Source organism: Osmerus eperlanus, chromosome 16, assembly GCF_963692335.1.
Source record: "Osmerus eperlanus chromosome 16, fOsmEpe2.1, whole genome shotgun sequence".
In the NCBI taxonomy this organism is placed as follows: Eukaryota; Metazoa; Chordata; class Actinopteri; order Osmeriformes; family Osmeridae; genus Osmerus; species Osmerus eperlanus.
The window spans coordinates 7,238,883-7,258,913 of NC_085033.1; the positions used below are offsets into that span (position 1 = coordinate 7,238,883).

At 44.5% G+C, this 20,031-nt stretch overlaps 1 protein-coding gene across 2 annotated transcripts; it reads right to left on the reverse strand.

Moving 5' to 3' along the window:
* Nucleotides 1-122: 122 nt before the first annotated feature.
* Nucleotides 123-9,075, reverse strand: pitrm1 (pitrilysin metallopeptidase 1). Of its 2 annotated transcripts, XM_062482240.1 has the most exons (28): nucleotides 8,853-9,075; nucleotides 8,501-8,603; nucleotides 8,179-8,285; nucleotides 7,763-7,914; nucleotides 7,422-7,536; nucleotides 7,200-7,296; nucleotides 6,896-7,056; nucleotides 6,604-6,730; nucleotides 6,303-6,391; nucleotides 5,978-6,106; nucleotides 5,701-5,814; nucleotides 5,500-5,596; nucleotides 4,860-4,994; nucleotides 4,486-4,624; nucleotides 4,168-4,284; nucleotides 3,839-3,968; nucleotides 3,562-3,682; nucleotides 3,275-3,351; nucleotides 3,008-3,173; nucleotides 2,766-2,866; nucleotides 2,511-2,631; nucleotides 2,311-2,367; nucleotides 2,085-2,197; nucleotides 1,763-1,888; nucleotides 1,465-1,610; nucleotides 764-866; nucleotides 466-601; nucleotides 123-284 (listed from the first exon to the last, which is right to left on the reverse strand). In XM_062482240.1, the coding sequence occupies exons 1-27, from the start codon at nucleotides 8,897-8,899 to the stop codon at nucleotides 508-510; spliced, it is 3,084 nt and encodes a 1,027-aa protein (XP_062338224.1). In that variant the 5' UTR covers nucleotides 8,900-9,075; the 3' UTR covers nucleotides 123-284; nucleotides 466-507. The 2 variants fall into 2 exon arrangements, with proteins under 2 accessions (XP_062338224.1, XP_062338223.1); XM_062482239.1 differs by having other exon boundaries at nucleotides 123-601.
* Nucleotides 9,076-20,031: the final 10,956 nt, after the last annotated feature.

Below are 20,031 nucleotides of genomic sequence, written 5' to 3' on the forward strand. Positions count from 1 at the left end.
ATGCTGTGTTTATTCATTCGTGATATTGTGGCTATTCTCATGAGTATCATGAGTTAGATAAGTGTCAAAATAAAAGGTCATTCCTTTATATGTTATATTATTAAATGTAACACCAAGCTTACATCAGTCAAAGGTTTAATAGATACATAATTCCAGCAAATTCTCATAAATACATGTACTCTATGGAAATAACATGAAAAACTTCCTGTCATGTAACATGATGTACCTGCTGATACTTCTTTCACCAGTACAGTTGTTGGAGTGGTTTGGACCCTAACATCAAACTAAATGAAAGAGTGTATATTGATATGTTCATAATGACTGCTGATGTGAGGTTAGAACAGTTTTTGCCTGATTTGGGGAATAAATAATTATTGGCCAAAATCCTTGACACAAGTTCATTGAGACATGAGTTCACTTCAGAGCATTTATCAAAGAGTCAACAAGGATAACACTGATGTTCACCTGCTATGACACTGTTTTGTGTTGAACATGTTCGTGAATCCATTATTTTATTATCCAGGATGGGTCCTTCTTGATCGCATCATTATCAGGTCCTAAAATGGCCACTCCACATGTTCTCTGTCCAATACCGAGGTACCTGGGTAGAAAAACAGGATTTGCTACATCAATATCATCTCTGCATCCTGCTCAGCAGGATACTAGAATATGTTATCCACTCAAAAATAAAATAATACTAAATCCTAAAATGAAATCTAGCACCAAAACGATGTGTAGCAGAAGCTCAGGGTTAGTTTCCTACCTTGCAGCGACATCCACCAAGCTTCTGTCTGTCACAGCGAAGAGTCTCTCTCTGTGACCCTGCTTCAGCTCGTCTGTGACGCCACTCAGGAAGCGACCCATACCTGCCCCGCGAGAAGTAACACAACGTCACATGACGACGGGGGTTTCAGAAATCTCTGTGTTCACAATACACACTATGGGTTACATTCCTTTAACCTTTGTGCTGCCTTCGGGTCACATGACCCAAAGGTTCATAACGAACCATCGTTGTGTTTACCCAATTTTACCCAAAACAAAAACAAATACAAATAATTTTCTTTTAACCTTCGCAATGTGGGGGGTCTGAGACAGCCCGACGGTTAAAAGAAAATGCTCACTTTGTTTTTGTATGCGGTAAAGTTGTCGCAATACGACGGTGGGTCACAACGACTGATGGGTCAGAATGATCCGAAGATAACACAAGGGTTAACAAAGAAATTCCCAAATGTATGCCCTCACCGACAAATCGCTATTATTTTCAAGCTAAAGTTCTCAAGCTAAAGTTGAATATACATATGAAAGGGAAAAACACAGTACAAAAAAAAGAGGAGAACCCGCATTCTAACAGATGCAAATAGCTGACATTTAGTAATTGGCATTTGGGATGTGAACTGAGACGCAGGAAGTGGGGCCTGATCTTCATCACGGCAGCGGGGGTTGTGCTCACGGTGGACGTCTCACCTTTATCTGACGGGGCGACGGGAGAGTCGACCGCTGAGAAGACTGACAGCTTGGCCTCGTCAATGTCCTGCTGGGTAAACTGGCCCTCCCTGGCCCACTCCACACCCTTCCGGAACGCCGACAGGGTCTGCATCGAGTTGGGATCCCTACAAGAACGTGGACATGTTCAGGGAAACTCAAATAGCACCTGAGCAGACGAACCCATGTTGTGGTGGTCGTGGTTTTACAACAAGGGGTTTCGGGAGAAATTGTGTCGAGGCAGAGCAGATGTTACATGACAGGGGTCCCCCGTACACACCTGTATGAATAGAAGGTGAAGAGGCCTCCTCCCCCCATTCTGGCCCCGCCCCCATAGGCTCCTCCCTTCTCCCGGATCTCTCCGTGCAGGAACTTGGCTGTCATCATCCTCGCCAGGAGACACAGACTGGAGAGGAAAATTGATTGAAAGAACATGGATGTGGTAGGTAATATAGATGGCATACAGTCCATTGTCTTCTCTATTGTGGACTGTCCATTGAGTTAGAAAACCTGAGAGACCAGGTAAAGTGGAGGAGATCAAAAAAGGGTTGTGACCCCACTAGAAAGGGCTGGACCACGGTGTGCAGGTGGGGACCAGGTACCTGGCGTAGTCCTGGTGGGTGAAGGGGACCGTGCGGATGCACTCGCTGACAAAGTTGATGGGGAACGGAAGCTGGAAGAAGGTCTTCATCTGGCAGGGCTTGAAGTGAGGCTCCTGAGGGTGAAACAAACGTTAGTGAACACCCCACCCCTTCTGCCTAGGAATGAATGAGAATGTGAATATTGAAAGTGTTCAAATCAGGGTCGTTTCATGAAGGTGATACTCACTGAAATGAGTTTTCTACTGGGCCCAGACCCAGGGGTTTCCAGTGGGTTCAATGGTCTCTGTTAGGACGAAAAGAAGAAAAATGGAAATGGGTCACGTTAAAAGTGATTCAGCCATTTCAAGTATCATCTCCACAGTAAGATTTACAAGGCAACTCCCCTGAAGTTATGACACGGTTATTATGATAACATAACAGTCATACCTCAGTGATATTTGGTCTGACGTCTTTGCGCAGCTTCTTATTGGCTGCGATGTTGATCATGAAGTCTTCCAGCTGGCCAGCGGCCCCAGACACCATCTGAGGAGTGGCGTTCAGGGCACACCTGTCCGGAGGAAAACAAAAACACTTGTGAGTCCATATGGTGTACCTACATCCAGTGAGTGTCTACGGATATGCATACACGCACACGACATGCTGATACGACAACACAGTTGACAGTCTGCTGCGGGAGTGTACCTCATATTCTCCGGGTTGAGCAGGTGTCTCTTGATCCTTTGAAGAGTTCGTAGTGCTAGTGAAAGATCCTGTGTCTCAGCCATCCTCTTCATAAACTTGACCTGCCAGTCACACAAAACACTGGCCAATCAAATCACCTCCTCCTGTACTGTCATAATGTATATATACCCCAACAGTTCTTTTTTGGGGGGGGTTAAAAGTGTGTTTTGATCACCCCCTTCCTGTACGCTGGCCTCTCTCACCTGGTCCATCCCTCCAAACACTTCCTGTAGGTGACCAGCAGGGGTCAGGTTGCGGGCCGCCCGGCTCATGGCGTACATGTGACCCGAGTACGAGATCCCATTGGCCAGCTCCTGCGCCGACATCATGACCAGCGATCGAAAGCGCTCCTCGTCGTCAAAGCGGGGGCTGGGGAAGGAGGAGCACATCAGGGGAGCGAACCAACCATGGAGAGGAGGACGACCATGAACCATAACCCCCAGCCTGGGTCTACCGTTTGGAGTGCCCACCTGTTGAAGGTGTCGCTCCACAGGTGGAACATGTCTGGAAGGTTCCTCTCTAGACAGGAAGAGCTGAGTAGGATGCCCTGAGAACAGGACATGGTCAGAACCTCACTCATAAGCCACACTGTTTAACATCCATCCTCAAAGCCCACAGACCAGACACAAAGTGTCAGAACAGACGCCGCCTCCACAGGTCTTCGCTGCGACGGCGGCGTTGCAGCGTCGCCGAGGGAGACGGCAGCGTTGCAGCGTCGCCGAGGGAGACGGCGTGTGCCCGAGGCCTTTACACTGACCTGCTCGTACACGTCCAACTCGGACGAGTCGGGGATGACCTGCGTCGACACCGACATGCCTCCTGTCTTCAGCTCCATCTGCTGGGACTGCTGCCTGTAGTCCAGGCTCCCGCAGCCTAGCCTGACACACACACACACACACACACATGTTATACACACTCCTCAGCCCAGCCAGAAAGAGCCCATACGCCTCCCTACTCAAAACACCCCCGAGCTTACTCATACGTAAAATGAACTCCCAATAGCACACGCACACTCGGTGTAAACGTGTACTGACCTGGTGATGACACTGCAGAAGAGGGGGACGTATGGCCTGAGGTCCTCGGGCAGAGTGTTGAGGCTGCACATGGCTCTGAAGTACACCATGCCGTTGGTGGGCTGCTCACAGTACTGCACTGGTACCCCGCCTACACACGGTAGAAGCACAGGGAGGGAGGGAGGGTTTAGTGAGGGTCAAGTCACCCTGATGTACACCGAGTGTACGTACCGTACGATAGAGGTCGAGTGCAAAAGAGGCCGTGTTGGTGCACCAGTGTGTACAGTGCCAGTGTGTACTGTACTATTTCCATGGCTGCTAGGGTATGAGTATGTTTGGTTAGTGGGTACCTGCAGTGCCCAGCTCCACAGGTGTGAGTGCTATCGTGGGCTCTATGTCTGACACTTTGAGTGCAGGCAGACATGAGGCGTCCTGGGTCTGGCTCTGGGCTGTCAACAGCTCGAGACCTGGAAGATAAACAACAATTACAGCTATTAACATGAGAAACTAGCTACAACATATATCAAAGCTACATGGAAGACAAAGGACTAGAATTAACTGTTCCCTGGATGTAGTTTATGGCTACAGGGTTGATCCCTTTGAGGCTGATGAATTGGTGTGTGGTCCCAGCGAGACTGGCATTAGGCTCCTCTCTCTCACACACACACCTTTCTGGTAGATGTCCTGTTTGTCGCTGTCAGAGAGAGCCTGGATCTTCAGCTGCAGTTTGTCCTCCTCAGTCCTGGCCTGCTTGTCCAGGTAGGCCTCGTCAGGACTCATGGTCAGGGTCAGCCTGTGAGTGTTGTCCTGCAAGGGAGAGGACACCTGGAGCTCATATACAGAATTGAACCTTGGGGAGTGATAGGATACAACTGAATGAATGTCCTGTCAGTATATGGTTGAATCAGCAGTCAGTTATCTTTTAGTCTTTGTCTGTTTAAGTAAGGTTTGTTCTATACAGATATGTATACCTTGGTGTGTACATATTACCTTGAAAGCACGTTTGTATGTGAAGTTCACAAGTACAAAAGCCCTCCCTCACCTTGAAGTAGTGCTGAACCTTGTCCTGCAGGAAGCGGGGGTTGTCCTTCAGGGCCTGTCTGAACCTGGCAACGTCCTCACTGATCTTCAGCAGCTGGACTGGGTCTCCATCGTGGTTCCAGCAGGAGGCGATATACTGCAGCCAGAAGTGGACAGGTACCTTTATTAGGACGGATGGCGCTGACATCTGTGGACGCCTACAGAGCTTCACCACAGGAGCAGCATTTGTCGTCGTCGGGAATAATTAAGCTGTGATTGTAGAGGTGTGCTTTGAGCCAATGGGTTTGTCTCAAAATTCACAGAACTCCTTAATCTGGCATACCAGGACAGGCTCAAGCAAAAGCTCAAAGTATTCAAAGGGATTTCAGAGGCTATTTCGTTCCAATCCGGTTAGAAATGTTGTCCTGTTAACCGTACCATAACACAGAATGCACAAAGGACTGCAGGAACACTTTTGTTCCCTAGACAATCACAGAGGATGTTTCCACAGTAGAAGCTGTGTTCATGCCCCCCCCCCCCCCCCCACCTCTCCTCTGTTAGGGACTGAGAGGGCAGTCAGGGACATCCTCACGGTTACAGAAACAGAAAGAAACAGAGGGGGGGGGGGGGGGGGGGGGAGGGACGGAGGCCTCGGGACTCACGGAGGCCAGGGATAGGCCGAAGCTGGTGGACTGGTGCTTCATCTGGATCTCCAGCTTGTGCAGAAGAGCCTCGATCCTCTCGTCCTCGAAGCCCTCCCTACAGCAGCGGCGCAAAACACGGAGGGAACCCTCAGCGTTCAGGTCGAGAAGGAACGTCACCGCGACGGTCAACGGTCGAGACGGAGCGTTCGGCATACTCACGCGATGATGTCGTCCACGGTTTGGCCGATGATGCTCTTGACTCTCTCGATGTCCTCCTCAGCCATCCCTTGGAGACCGATGCTGAACGACGCCTCTTTGGTGCTCCCATCATATCTGGGCAAGACATTCAACTGGTTTTACTGAAGCAGGCCAGACAGGCCATCACATTTCCTTCCCCTCCCTTCCACTGAGACGTTACAATCTGATAACACTGTGTGTCATCAGATAACACAGCCCGGACGATGATAAGCAAGATCCCTCCCTCTATGACACGTACCCGACGACAGAGGAGAAGTCTGTCCCGATGTTGGGCTCGAGGAGGGCCTTGTAGAACGGAGAGTTGGGCCCAGAGATCATCAAGGAGGACAGCAGACTCAGGGTGAAGGCTTCAAACGTATCTGTGATGCTGGGAACAGGGGTGGAGAGGGAACAAGCAAATTACAACTGTGAAACATCCCCATAATCGGGCCAACAAGCAGGCAAACAGTAATCTGCTCTCCCAAGCTGACCTACATAGGTTGATGACATCAGTAAGCCAGATGCCCCTAGGGAAAGACCATGGTTCTATCTTACACATGCCTGTTGCTACTATGGAGGCTTACTCTCCCAGCAGGTAGCTCATACACATGGTGTTCTGTTTGGCTGGGTCAGGGGCCATGGCGTCGGGACTGCACGTAACATGCTCCTCTCTCTGTGGACCCACCAGGCACAAACACCAATGTTATAACCATGCAAATCACACTGTGGATGACAGAGCAAAACTCCTTGACGGCACTGTGCCAAACAGGACAACCCGCAGTCAATTCTTCAGTATGTGATTGGCCAAGTATGCGTTCTACAACCCAATCCGCCGCTGTGCTGTTGGCGTGTGGAGGGGACGTAAACAGGAAGTGGGAGACTGACCGGGCTGCTCCAGTGAGGCTGGTTGGGGACGGCAGTGTTGGGCTCGCTGCGTTGGAACCTGGACAGAGCCTGCTCCTGGATCTGCTTCAGATGTTGCTCCAGGGGCAGGTCACCATAGGTGAAGAACCTGAGGGGGGACGTTAGGAAACAACACCTGGTCAGCGTCTACGTCCCAGCACTCACAGTCGCTTATTAAAGGTACAGTAGGGTGTTTATTTGGGGATTGATCCATGTTTGTTTTTTTTTCGTAGTCAGTGATGTAGTGAGTTGCTGGGGTGGTGGTGTGCTGTACCGTGCGTTGCTGGGGTGGTAGTGCGTGGCGTGGAAGTCTCTGAGCTGTTGCCAGGAGAGGTCGGGGATGGCCAGGGGCTCCCCTCCAGACACCACAGAGTAGGTGTGGTCTGGGTACAGCTTGTTCTGCAGATGCTGGGCATACACTCGCTCGTTGTCTGACTAGAAACACATTCATAAAAAGGACATTTAAGATCTATTGCAATGCCACAATAGGCTTCATTGGGTTTTCTAAACAAATCCAGAACAATGTGTTTTTATTATATGTAACACAATACTTTTCAGATGAAAAAATTGAAACTCACAAAGGCTCCTTTCATTTCATTGAAGACAACGCCTTTAAAGACCAGTGGTGTACTGGGATCTGTAGGGTCTTCATTCTCTAGTCTCCATCCCTCCTGCCTTTGACAGTCACCATTTTTAGATGATAGTGTGATGAAATGAGATAGAATGTCATATCCCTTTAGGCAAAACAGAAACATTAAAACACTAAACCGCAAGGTAACAACACAAAATTATCCACTTACCAAAAATCTAATTCCCGTAAGCAAGGGAAAAAGACTGCATCCAGGTAGACAGAGAGAAGGTTCTGGAAGTCTTTGGCATTTTGTGTGGAAAACGGATACATGGTGTAATCACTGGCTGTGAACAAAAGACAACAGGATTACATCAAATGTAAAAAGATGAAATGAAGTTGAGAGACTTTCAGAGCAATTTCATGACTATAACGTACACCTGTGCACACACACACACACACACACACACACACACACACACACACACACACACACACACACACACACACACACACACACACACACACACACAGTCGGTTCTTTAACTGGGATCTCTGCTGTTCCACCAGTACCTGTGAAGGCGTTCATGAAAGTGGAGAGAGACCTGTTGAGCATCTTGAAGAAGGGGTCTCTGCAGGGGTATCTCTCTGAGCCACACAGCACCGTGTGCTCCAGGATGTGTGGGACACCTGTACTGTCCAAGGGGGTAGTCCTGAGCTGAACACTGCAGGTACAGAAAACAAGGACGTCTGTAATTGAACAGCTTGCCTATTTTATACTTTGTAACAAAGTGTCTGTTTGAGGAGATCATGCACTGCGTCTAGTCTAATGACTTCCAGATGGGCTTCATTTAATAAAGATTTGAAGAAGAATACTTTGTTGTGTTATACCAGCACCACCTGTGTGTGGGGGATTATTTATTTGTTGTAGTCAGCGGGAATTGACCAAAAAACCTGAAACCTTGGGTTACCACAAATACTAGCTTTACCTGAAGAGGTTATTGGAGTCATCTCTGGCTGCATGCAGATACTGAGCCCCTGTGTTGTCATGGGTTAGCTTGACAGCTGTCAGGAACAAGTCAGGAACAGCAACAACCTGGAGGGAACATGAGGATCTTAAAGGCTCTCATTTGAGTTAACTCTTAAATGAAACCATGTAAAAGATATAGAAAACTCGTCTTAAAATGTGAGGTTGTATTTAAAGCCCATGTGAATCTACCTTACAATATGCATTGCTATATTATAATAAACACCTGTTTTATAATTATTACACCTGGTTGACTGAATGAAAGTTCGAACACTGCTACATACCTCTTTGACAGTAAAGCCATGGATCTTTTGTCCAGCCTGATACTGCAGTGCTCTCTCTGTTGCTGAGGTGGTCCTGTACCTCCATTGACTTTGTCTCTGAAAACTGGAGGTGAAAGAGAAGGTTATTGTGTGCTTGCATCATGCATCTCTTGCATCAGATGTGTTGCTCAGGCTAATTGAAGGAAAATAACGTTAGAGTAAAGGGACAATGTGGCCCGTTTGTAACTCTCATGTAGGTTATGTTAGCTGTAACGTGTTACGTCCATTATCATTGTCAGAACAGAGGGCATCATCAGAACGGATGGCTAGATGGCTAACTAGCTAGCTAAATACAAGACTTGGGTAACCTCACCTTAAACATCGAAGTTTCTGGAGAACTGTTTTACTTTGCCGGAACATGATTCCCCGCTATTAAACTGCAAAACATGAGATTTCCTTCAAACTATTATCCATAAACGTGCATATTCAACTTCCAACCTGGTAAAACTGCTATTTTCATATTATAATCCGTGCTACCCATCCCCAGTCCATGTCCTCTTACTCATGCCGAGTGTGTTGCTGTAGTCACATTGGATTTAGTGCACATGCAATCGCGACAGTACCTGCGTAGATTGCAGACAATGTACTAGGCCTACATGCATAAACTCTACTCGCAGTATGACACAGATGAGTACAGTTACATGTTTTGCAGATCTACTTCTTGGCAGCTTTTCGCACCACTGAACAATTATATGACCGGCTTATATTCCAATTTTCTATTGGCTAATATACGGAAGAACAGTTCTTTTGGTTGGCTAAACCTGATAAGACGCGCGTTACAAAATCCTGACATTTTGGAAAATTTGTAACAGGCAAAAGGAAGCAGAAATGTTCAGTTATTTGTAAGTTGTTAATATATTTGTTTGTGTTAAGTATTGCCTATTGTCGTATTTATTCGCTTTCACGATATCCTAATATCCACGCCATAATGTAAGTGTAATTTACTCTTTGGACCAGGAGATAGAGCTAGTGCACTGAGCCAGTCATCAGGGTCGGGCGGCAGCATCATAAATATTTTGTAATGTCATTAGGCTACACGGCTGTTTAATATATATGATGCACGGTTTAACCTGCATTTACATTATAAAGATACAACTTTGAATTTTACAATTGACTCAATCTAAATCTGTACAATATACCTAACCTGTTCATCAAATAGGCATAAGCCTAATCACATCTCAAATTACTTATACTTTTTTTAACAGAAAAGTATTCATCGCCAACGTTTGTGTCATTTTAATATGTAACACATGCTGCCTGTATTGATGTGCTTGTGGAACTCAGGGTCATTGAATTTCCAGTGACAGAAAACTGAAAATATTCAGTCATATCAGAATAAGAAGACCTTGAGATGGAGTTTGGGCGCCCCTGACAAGATCTGGAACGTCCCCCTCATCTGACTGCTGTATGTAAGAGTACATTGTTACCCTGAACCTCTGCAACACTTGTAAATCACGGTTCTACAGAGCTAATAAAAGACCAAAGCTATACATTCCTATCAGATGGAATTTGAATCACATACTTTTTTTTTTTTTTAAACCTTGACAAACATTATTCAGTTATATAAAATTATTCTCTGAGCCTTGGTTACAATTGCACAGAGAAATATTATTTAGCTCAAAACACCAACGATACCTGAACATATTCCATGATACAGCTGGTAAAATATGTTCCGTGTTTTTTCCTGTACAGATCTTTAACAGAGCTGTCTAGATTTTGTCTTTTGTTAATTCTGTCTCAGATTTCAGGCAAAGGCTACTGTACCACAGTACATTTCTGTCCATGTGTGTGCTTTGATAAGGATCTGATATGTATTCAGTCTTAAAGAGCTGCAGACGTGCTGTATTCTGTACATAGCTGTGTTTGTACTGTATGTTGTGTTAGCCTACAGTATAGTGAGGTAGACCAGACAAAATCAGAGAAGGACTTTCAGATAAAGTGGGACGACAGCACAGAGAGCGTGTGAGCAGAGCTGAGGAATGGACCTAGTTGGAAATGTCTGATCCCTTTTCCCCTTACCTTTGGGGCCAATTAGACAGAAGAAAACGAAAAAAGGCAAAATAGCATTTAAGGTCATCTCCCAAACCATGTTGCATACTGTACTAATCCCTCTGTTGCATAGACAATATATTGCATAAATTCACAAACAATCCATTGAAGAGGTGGTTACTGAATATAATAATACACATGTCAAAGGCACACGTACTTAAACTCACACACACACACACACTCTCACACACACACACACACACACACACACACACACACACACACACACATACTCACGCACACACACACCGCACAGATGTGTTGGGTGTGAAATATTCGAGCTGGCCTTGTCTGACATTTATCTGGACAGATATCCTCCCCCAGTCCCTCGCAGCACGCTGGGACTCAGATGGCTCCTCTGACAAATAGCTGGAGGCTCTCCCTTTTATTTGGACGCAGTAAAAATAATGTTGTGGCACAATATAGAAACATGTGCCCCTGTTAGGAGCCCCGTGAACAGCACTTGTGTGATTGGGGCTAAATGGACGGAGGGGTCAATAACACACAAAGTCACTCAATTCAAAGCATTACAGCCAATAAATGTTCGGTCTCTTTCTTCCCCTCCCTCGCTTTCTTTTCTCGCTCTGCTCAGCTCAGGTAACAGGACACAACAGAGTGTTTCTGATGCCTAGTACAGTTTTCAAGACTGTCCATTTTGAAGGGGAATAGAATCCTTATTTGAGATTCCTTCTGTACATTGCAGTGTAGTGATGGCTTGGTAGCCTTGAATGTGACGTGGAGAGAATAAAGGGAACATGTTCACAGACGTGAATTCCCCTCGAGTCCATTTTGACAAGGAATTCAACCCTCAGTTAGCTATCTCTATAGTTTCAGCATTTATTAAAACACTTTTTTTTCTTTTCTTATACAAGTCTTTCCCCCCCCGTCGTGTCAGTGAAACTGAGTTGCTTACTGCTGGACAGTATTCAAACTGGACCCTTAGGATATTCTAATTCCGGTGTTTGATCAAGAAGATGAGTTCAGCGAGGAGCTCCTTCAGATCCAGATGGGTTCTGCCTTGGTTTAGCATCAGCATGGCATGTAGCATTAGCATGGCATGTTAGGTGGGTGGCCTTGCCCGAGGCGCCAGTCATGGAAGCGCTCCAACATGATGTTTCTTTGATACGCACATAAGAGAATGTGTAGGGAGTTACAGGGTTAGTGCATCACAAAAATCCAAATGTTGTTGTCAATGCCAGGCCTTCAAATTGTATAATAACCCTTGACGATTGTCACTGTTTGGAAAAAAAAAGTTTTGGTTTGACTCAGGAGGTGGTTTTTGTTGTAATTTCTCAAAGGAATTTAGGGAATTTATTTACAGCAATGTCAATTTAGCATACAACACGCATCAAAAGCAACCTTGTCTGGTAGTTGTTAAAAAGCCTCTTTTATAGCAGATGATGTCATACGTTTCAATTATTCATACTAGTTTTAATAGACAGGAATATGATTATATAGTTTGACAATGTGGAGGAAAAAATCCCCAAATTCGTTTCAAACATTCATGCATATTTAATACCGGATGCCAAGACTTCACAGAGCAATATAATCCCAATATGCACCCGGTCGTTATCACTGTCATATGCAATATGCAATAATTCCTCCTTGTACCTCTTTGGAAAACCAAAACAGCATGTGGCTTGTATGAAAAAGCGGGGCTTCCACAGTCTAACCCCAGAGTTTGGATTCCCTGGGTATCTGTCTTTGTTCTTGGCAGCCCATAGAGACACAAGTTGTTAACTCTGTGACATGCTTTGATTGGCCCGTTGTCCTCCACTGGGGCTTTATGCCTATAGCTGTGTAGAGAGCCATCATGGCTCCAACAGACCTGTTGACAAAGCAGGACTTCTTCTGCCGAGGGAGGGAAGAAATGTGTGTGTGTGTGTGTGTGTGCACGCTATAAACAAAACTATGAATTAATTCCCTTACTCAGTGCTTTATCTCCCAGGCAAAAAACGTACTTCATCAAAGGTGTGCCAAACAAGGCATGAAATTCTGTTTGGGTTTTTAATTTTTTTTCTTGCCGAAAATTTTAATTAAAGACTGTCAATCTGTCCCCTATGACTTGAGATAGTATGAGCGATCAGAACTATCTAGAAAAAGTCATTTAATAATGTAGCACCACCATGAGGGCCATTAGACTGGAACCAGAAAGGGACACATAAAGACAATGCCACACACTGTAGATGTACACACCCGCCGACGAGCCTACGTCACCTCAGGAAGGGTAGCCCCGCAGGGATAGAGCCATCGTCGTAAAAGAAAAGGGGCCTCACTATTTCACTATGACTTTATTATGCATCTTAAAGGGAAGGTTTTTTATTAACATTTAATGGGAGGAGAGCAGGGGGAAGATTTTCATGCCTGAGATGAACAAGTGGAGTTGACACGCCAGAGAGCTTCTATAAAAAAAAAAACCCACACAATTCTCGCTGCACCTTGACTCATATATCATTAATTAGAGTAACGGTCAACAAGTAATGGCTACCACCCTGGGGGCTCTCGGAACAGTGAGATGAATGACCAGGACGTTCTTTCCAACCATCCTTTTGAAAGACGTTCTTTTTATATTGCTGTTTTATTTCTATTCTTCATCAAAGGGCCTTGAGTCCATATTAACACTCAACCTTGCAAACAGGTGCATGGGTATCAAATGTAATGAACGGTAATGTAAACCCAAGCCCTTGATTCCCTTTAATGACCATCATCCACACCAATTTCACCCTCTGTTTCTCCCCCTTACCTGGATGTGGCCCTGGAGCCTCTCCTCTTACTTACTTTCAAAGATCGAGGTTGGCCAGGAAAGGGTCAACCTGACCATGGAAAAGTGAGTATCCAGCCTACACCGTTGTCGAGTATAGAACTGTTCCAAGGACAAGGTGCATGTTCTTGTTCTGTTGTTGTCCTGTACTCCTGTTATCTCCTACTGCTCGTCTTCAGTGACTGTGGGCGTGTGAAGACTCGCTCAACGTGATGGATGTGCGGGCTGATGGAATGAATACTCATCATGTTATACTATACTTTTCATTTAGTGGAAGGTCTGTTCTGTCTGATGGAAGCGTACAGTACTCTAAGCCCCCTTTCACTTCATAATAAAGAGCCCTTGAATTCTCTTCTTCCCTACCAATCAGATCTACTGTCCAAGCCCAGATTGAACCCTCTCCCTTTGTGCTTCTAGAGCAGTTATTCTGCAACTGGTGCATGACTGACCAGTTGTGCTCAGTCGAGCTCTGCCTGGTGAGGTGTGGTTTAGCCTTGCTTTTCTCCTCAGTGTGGAATAGGTATTGGTGAGTGGCTTTTTTTTTTTTTGTCACAAGAGCCACCTGTGTTTCACAACTCTCTTGTGGGCTATTTGCGTCCATTCATAAAAGGCCCAGGCCGATTTACAAACGTCAGGTTAATTACACATGTCGACCCTGACCTGATGGCCATGTAATGCGAGAAGCAGATAATTACCTGGAGATCGTTTATTATGCTGGACTGGGCCATAAGTGTTGATTTGTGTATGTGCATGTTTGTGTGTTTCTGTATGTGTGTGTGTTTGGGCATTTCTGCATGTTTGTGTGCATATGTGTGCATATGTGTGCATATGTGTGCATTCAGGCCCTGGAGAGCGTGTGCGTCAGAAAGTGAATAGACGTTAATATTGAAGTCCATTCACTGTGTCCCCAGGCCGCAGGCTTGCGTCGATGTGTGTGATATCTTTCCTCTGTGTTGCACAGACATCATTAGAACTCCAAATCACCATCCCCACGCTGGTGTTTTGAACATCATTCATTTTAGAAACTGGCACATTCATCTGGATGACTGACAACAACAAAATCCATTTGGAAAAACAAAACAATCACAGCAGCTATCTGCTGGGTGACTTTGTTGTGCCGTACACTCGAGAGAGAGGTTGGGGTGTGCACGTTGTCTGCCAGGCTGTCTGAGACGCGGGACATATTGGATGTGTCTCTGGCTTCTTCCTGCTCTCCCAGGAAGTCCTTTGCTGGCTATCGTGGTCGGCCAGTCCTCCTGCATTTCTAGACGTGCCTCTCTCAGTTCAACAACATAATGGTGACTGGCTTATCTCTCTGAGAGCTCACTCACCTTGGGAAGCCGGAGGGATTTAAGAAGCTAGATAGAGAAAGCTTTCCCATGGTTAGATGCTGAAGTCTCTTGGTTTAAGAATCTTTAGTAGGTGTGTAAAATATATTAAAACAAGACAAAACCTTTTGATGTGTGGTGAATGAGGAAGTGGTTTACTGTGTAAAGTACTCTGTGATTGGCTAAATCTCTGAATAGCTACAAATCTAAACTCACAATGGCCTTTTGAAACTTGTTTATAAAACTGTGTCAAGAGTGGTTACCCATACTGTACCTACCTCTATACAAAAGTACAACATGAATAAACGCACATGACTAATGAGACAAAAAAATTCACAATCAACTTGCCATGATATTTGATTCCGTTATCGTGTGGAAGTCACAATACATAACATGATATAGTAGATGTATTGTGGTGACCCAATGTAATTGTGTTATCTGGTCTTCCACAGTGAATTAGTGTTCAGGTGACATTCGTTTTATAAGAGCAACATAATCAGAAGTCTTTCATCAACACCTTTTCTTCTAGTTTCCATGGAAACAAGCTTGCCTGCACATGTGTTGATGTGTTTGAGAAAGGATAGATCACAAGGAATAGGAATGGCAGTGCTTGAGTGTAAGTGAGAGTAAGAGAAAGACTCACACTGGGTGTGTGTGTTTATGTGTATGTGTGAGAAAGAGAAAAATACTGTACTGGAGTGTGTGTGTGTGAGAGAGAGTGTGTGTGTTTGTGTGTGTGTGTGTGTGTGAGAGAGAGAAAGAGAGAGAGAAAGAACAAGGCAAAGATAGAGGCTTGTGTGTGTGTGTGCGTGTGCGCTTGCGTGTGCGCTTGCGTGCATGTGAGTGCATGTGCGCTCATTTGTGTGTGGTGGGTAAACATGTCAGAATAAATGACAATTTCTAGAAGAAGGACTCATCAGTTTTGAATAGTCTCGGTTTATCCTCTTTTCCTTTTTAAATCCACTCACCAAAACAAAAGTCTCCACTCTGTGAGTCCGCTGTGGAATCACCCCAATCCAGCCTGCTCTATCTCCAAACCAGCAGAGGCACATTACTGTCTGACATTTCACTGTTAAAAGGGAATTCATTTGACCAATTTGACTCTGTAAAAGCCCCTGCCATCTCCCCCTATTAACTTGCGTTGGGCCCATTTCTTCTGTAAATCTGAAGACTGAGTAATAAGAGTTCAGTGAGTCAGGGCAGCTACACATGTCCATTTACGACATCTTTGATCTCTGTGGCATTATTTATTCATAACCTCTCTCCTAGTTTTCCCTCATGATTCTTTGTGGCTTGACAACCCCACCCCAGAAACAACAAGTGGAGCCTCGCTTTGCTACAGTAGAGTGTGTGATGAACTGCCTCGCTGCTTGCTTCCAGCCGCTGGTTCCTGGCCATATCAAATCACCCCCCAGAGCACCACCATGTCTGAATTAGCTTAGCCGCCTGCGGCCACTTCCATCTTAATAAGTATGTTGTTTATGGGCCCATAAGCAAAATGTTGCCTTTGTGTGTGTGTGTGTGTGTGTGTGTGTGTGTGTGTGTGTGTGTGTGTGTGAGAGAGAGAGAACCGATGTGTATGTGTGTATCAGTGCATGTGTCTCTGTGTGTGTGTGTGTGTGTGTGTGTGTGTGTGTGTGTAGCTCATTACTGCTGAGTGGGGAGAAATCCCATGAGGTCTTGCTGCCACACAGTTAAAACTAATTCATATCAGGGCTTATGGCAGTCTCAAGGAAACACAGACTGTAAAAAAGAGTTATAACGAAACTGCAGGGCTCGTACTGGGTACATTGAATGTGTCTGCAAAGATCTGGACTGGGTACTTCCACTCCTAGTAATACTATTGATGGTGAGAAATGCCAGTTTTAGTAGTTTGGTTTATCAACACAACCAGTTTAAACTTTATGGAGTGAGTTTTAGCGAAAGAGATCGAGGTCTTAAACGTAGATACTAAGGCTGATGGATGTTACTTATATTACAGTTGGGCTACTTTTCTCACACCTACAGTGCAGTTGCAGTATGTGAACTATATAAATGTGTCTGTAAGGGTTTCAAAATGATTTCCAGATATTTTGTTAGTGTAAAAGTAGGTAACTTGACTGTTGTTGAGGTGTCACAAGACTCAGATTAAGAGTGAAACACTGGAAAGGAACTAGGTAATGATAGCATACTTTTCTTGAAAGTAGACATATACTTTATAAAACACATACAAATGACATCACTAGGTGTGTGTATTTTTGCTGAACATCCCAAGAGATGCAACACAAATAATTACCATTAGATGAAACTTTAAAATGTCTTGATTTTTATAATAATTGAATCATATACCTGAAGGTGCAGCACCACATTATTAGGCAATCAAAGACAGAATACTCCTAAAATATTGTCTGATATCATTATATCTGAACTGATATTAATCTACTCAATATCGGCCTGGATAGTTTTGAATTGACACCACCCAAAACTAATATAATTGCCAAAAGAAAAGAAAACTCAAATTAAAGTGACCAACACACATTGTACTCTGTATCTCCAGCACTACAAAGCGTCCTGCAGACTCAGTCTGTTGGCTTTTATTAATTATCAAATCAGCATAGGAGATTGTAGACTCTCTAAATGCTGTCACTCATGAAAATCAAGCAAAAATATCCTTGAAGTTCCCCTTTTTTCTAGACATCAAGTGCAAATTATTTTCTTTTGAAGAAGATTTCCCTTCCATTGGCATGGTGTCTGTGATGCTTATAGATGAACCACATCAGGAATTGAAATGGAGATTGTGTTTCCATTGTATTTTCAGCTAACAAAGTTGTTCAGACTGTCTTCAAAACATTTGGCCTATTGGACTATGCAGTAGTTAGGTATTAAAGAGGGAACCATAGATAAGTTATACAATCATGTTTAGATCAAATCTGTTGACATATAACACATTATGGCACACTATAGCCTAGTATTGTATACTACCCAACAGTAGGATCACTCAGGTGTGCACTCACAATGACCCCATTCCCAATCCCCTTGGGGCACACACACACACATACATGCACACACATTGTAAATACACCGTTGGCCTTGGGGTTTCAGCAGAGAGCACGGTTCAGGATAACAACCGACCAGCACTTTCACACTACAGGAAACTAAGCATGACCTCTGCATACCTGGGCTGCAAGTTCATTATTAATAGAGAACATAAAATCTAATTTGTTCATATATGTCCTGTGAAAGCTAAGCTATATCCTTGGTATTTATTCATACTGTATTGTACCTCTTTTTCACTCTTTGAATAAAACCAAAAACAAATAGTTTTGTGGGTGATGCTCAGTGGCGCCTTAATGCATGGGCTTACCTGGGCTTAAGCCCGGGGCCTCGACCAATCAGGGGCCTCTTAATAATAATACAAAATAATAATGATGATAAACGTCCGTATTCGCGATGTCATTACTCTGCTCTACAGTGGCATCTGGTGTTGTATGTGGAGGCAGGGGAGGCCCCCCCCCCCTCCCCCTTATCTAAACAAAATGTAACAAAATGTAACAAAAACTAGAGAGGGTACAATTTGTAGGGTGTGCTTGCTTGCGTCGGTTGCAGATGGGTCCATTTATGAAACAAGCTGAACCCCCTTTGAGACAAGCTATTCTAACAACATTGTAACCGGCAGTATTTTTCAGATGGAATCGCGATTCAAACGGTACCATCTGCTAACTGAAAATATGCCCTCAAATGCGACTTTTTGGTCTCAGTCTAGAGCCCTGCGTGGAGAAGCTGAATTGTGCTACGAGCAAGCTAGCCTACTAGTAGCTGCTGTTGCTAGCCAAACTTCACTGAGGGGATTGTTTGAATGCGCCAGAAATGAACGTTTCTTTTGACAAAGTTTAGGCTGTGACATTGAATACAGCGACGCACCACACAAGCTTGAGTTTAAATACATAATTTATTGTGACATTACTTACTGTACATGCAAGTCTTGAATTGCTTAAATGTATAATGCTGCTAGTACACCACGGCACGATACGATACTTGCTGTGCAACAGCAATGCACGTTGTATCCATGCGTCGTTGCTAACGTGTGCTGACGTTGTGACGTAGGCTAGCACTGAGTTCCCTTCGTTGACACAAGGCACTTTTTACCACAAAAACTGAATTTCAGCCTAAACCGTGCAACGGAATGTAAATAACAACACAAGCAACTCGTGTGATTGTGCGATTAGCGTGTGGGGGGCCTCAAAAAATGAAAAAAAAGTCCATAGCCCAGGGGCCAGTGGCGGCTGGGAAGCCCCCGCACCTACGGGCCCCGCCCTGCATATCAAAAAACAGACTAGGCCTATATAAAAAATATATATATTAAAAAAAACAAGGAAAACACTTTGAGGGCGCTAATTTAGAGCCCCAAGTTTCAACTGCCAGGTAAAGGAATTCCGTAATGTAGGCAACGTAACAGATCTAAATAGGCTAAATAGTCTCAAAATCCCCGAATCTGGCAACAATGGCTTTTGCGTATCTTACGTGCCTTTTGGGCCATTACGCCTATTGAACGCGCACATTTAAAAAATGCTAATCATTAGGCTACGTTCTGCTAGATGACGGTAGAGACATGAGTAAAAGAAAATATGCACGCGGTGCTCAAAAGCGCAGCAATAAACTGTTGTCTGAATAAGTTCGAGCAAAACACCCGAAGATTACACACTTATTTAGACCAGCCAGAGAGGAATATTAGCAACATCTCCAGACGAAACACTACCGCAGCCGCAGGTAGCTAGCAGCAGCACGTCTTCACCAGCAACCAACAAAAAATATACTTGCTTAGCCTACTTATTGGCAAGAATAAATGTTTTCCTTTCCTCCATTGATTGTGTGTTATTTCGACGATGCTATCCTTGGTGCTGAACTATCAGAAGGCTAGTGCTGTCTTTGGTTTTGAACAATGACAAATGTGTGGCGGCCTGCGGAAACTTCACATCGTGAACATTTGGGTCTTTCTGGGTATTATACATATTTGGAAACTACAAACTATCCTGAATACAAATATGTTTAAATCACTCAGATATCTTTATCACAACTGAAGTTACATAATTTTAAAGTTGACCTGTGTCAATTAAGTGATAACCGAGAAAACTGCATTCCACTCCGTTTCATTCTAATTCTGTGGCGAATATGGAAAGGAAATCCTTTTGTTCGTAATCACGTTGTGAATGTAAATGTCAGTTTAAGTATAGGCTACATTAATAACTTCTCAGCAAGTTATTTTTAAGTTTAACAGCCTGACTTCATTGATCAGTTGTTTGGGGCTGCTGCAGCACTCAAAAGAGCAAGCAAACTGAGCATTTGATTTGAAATGGCTTGGAAATCTTGCTAGCTGA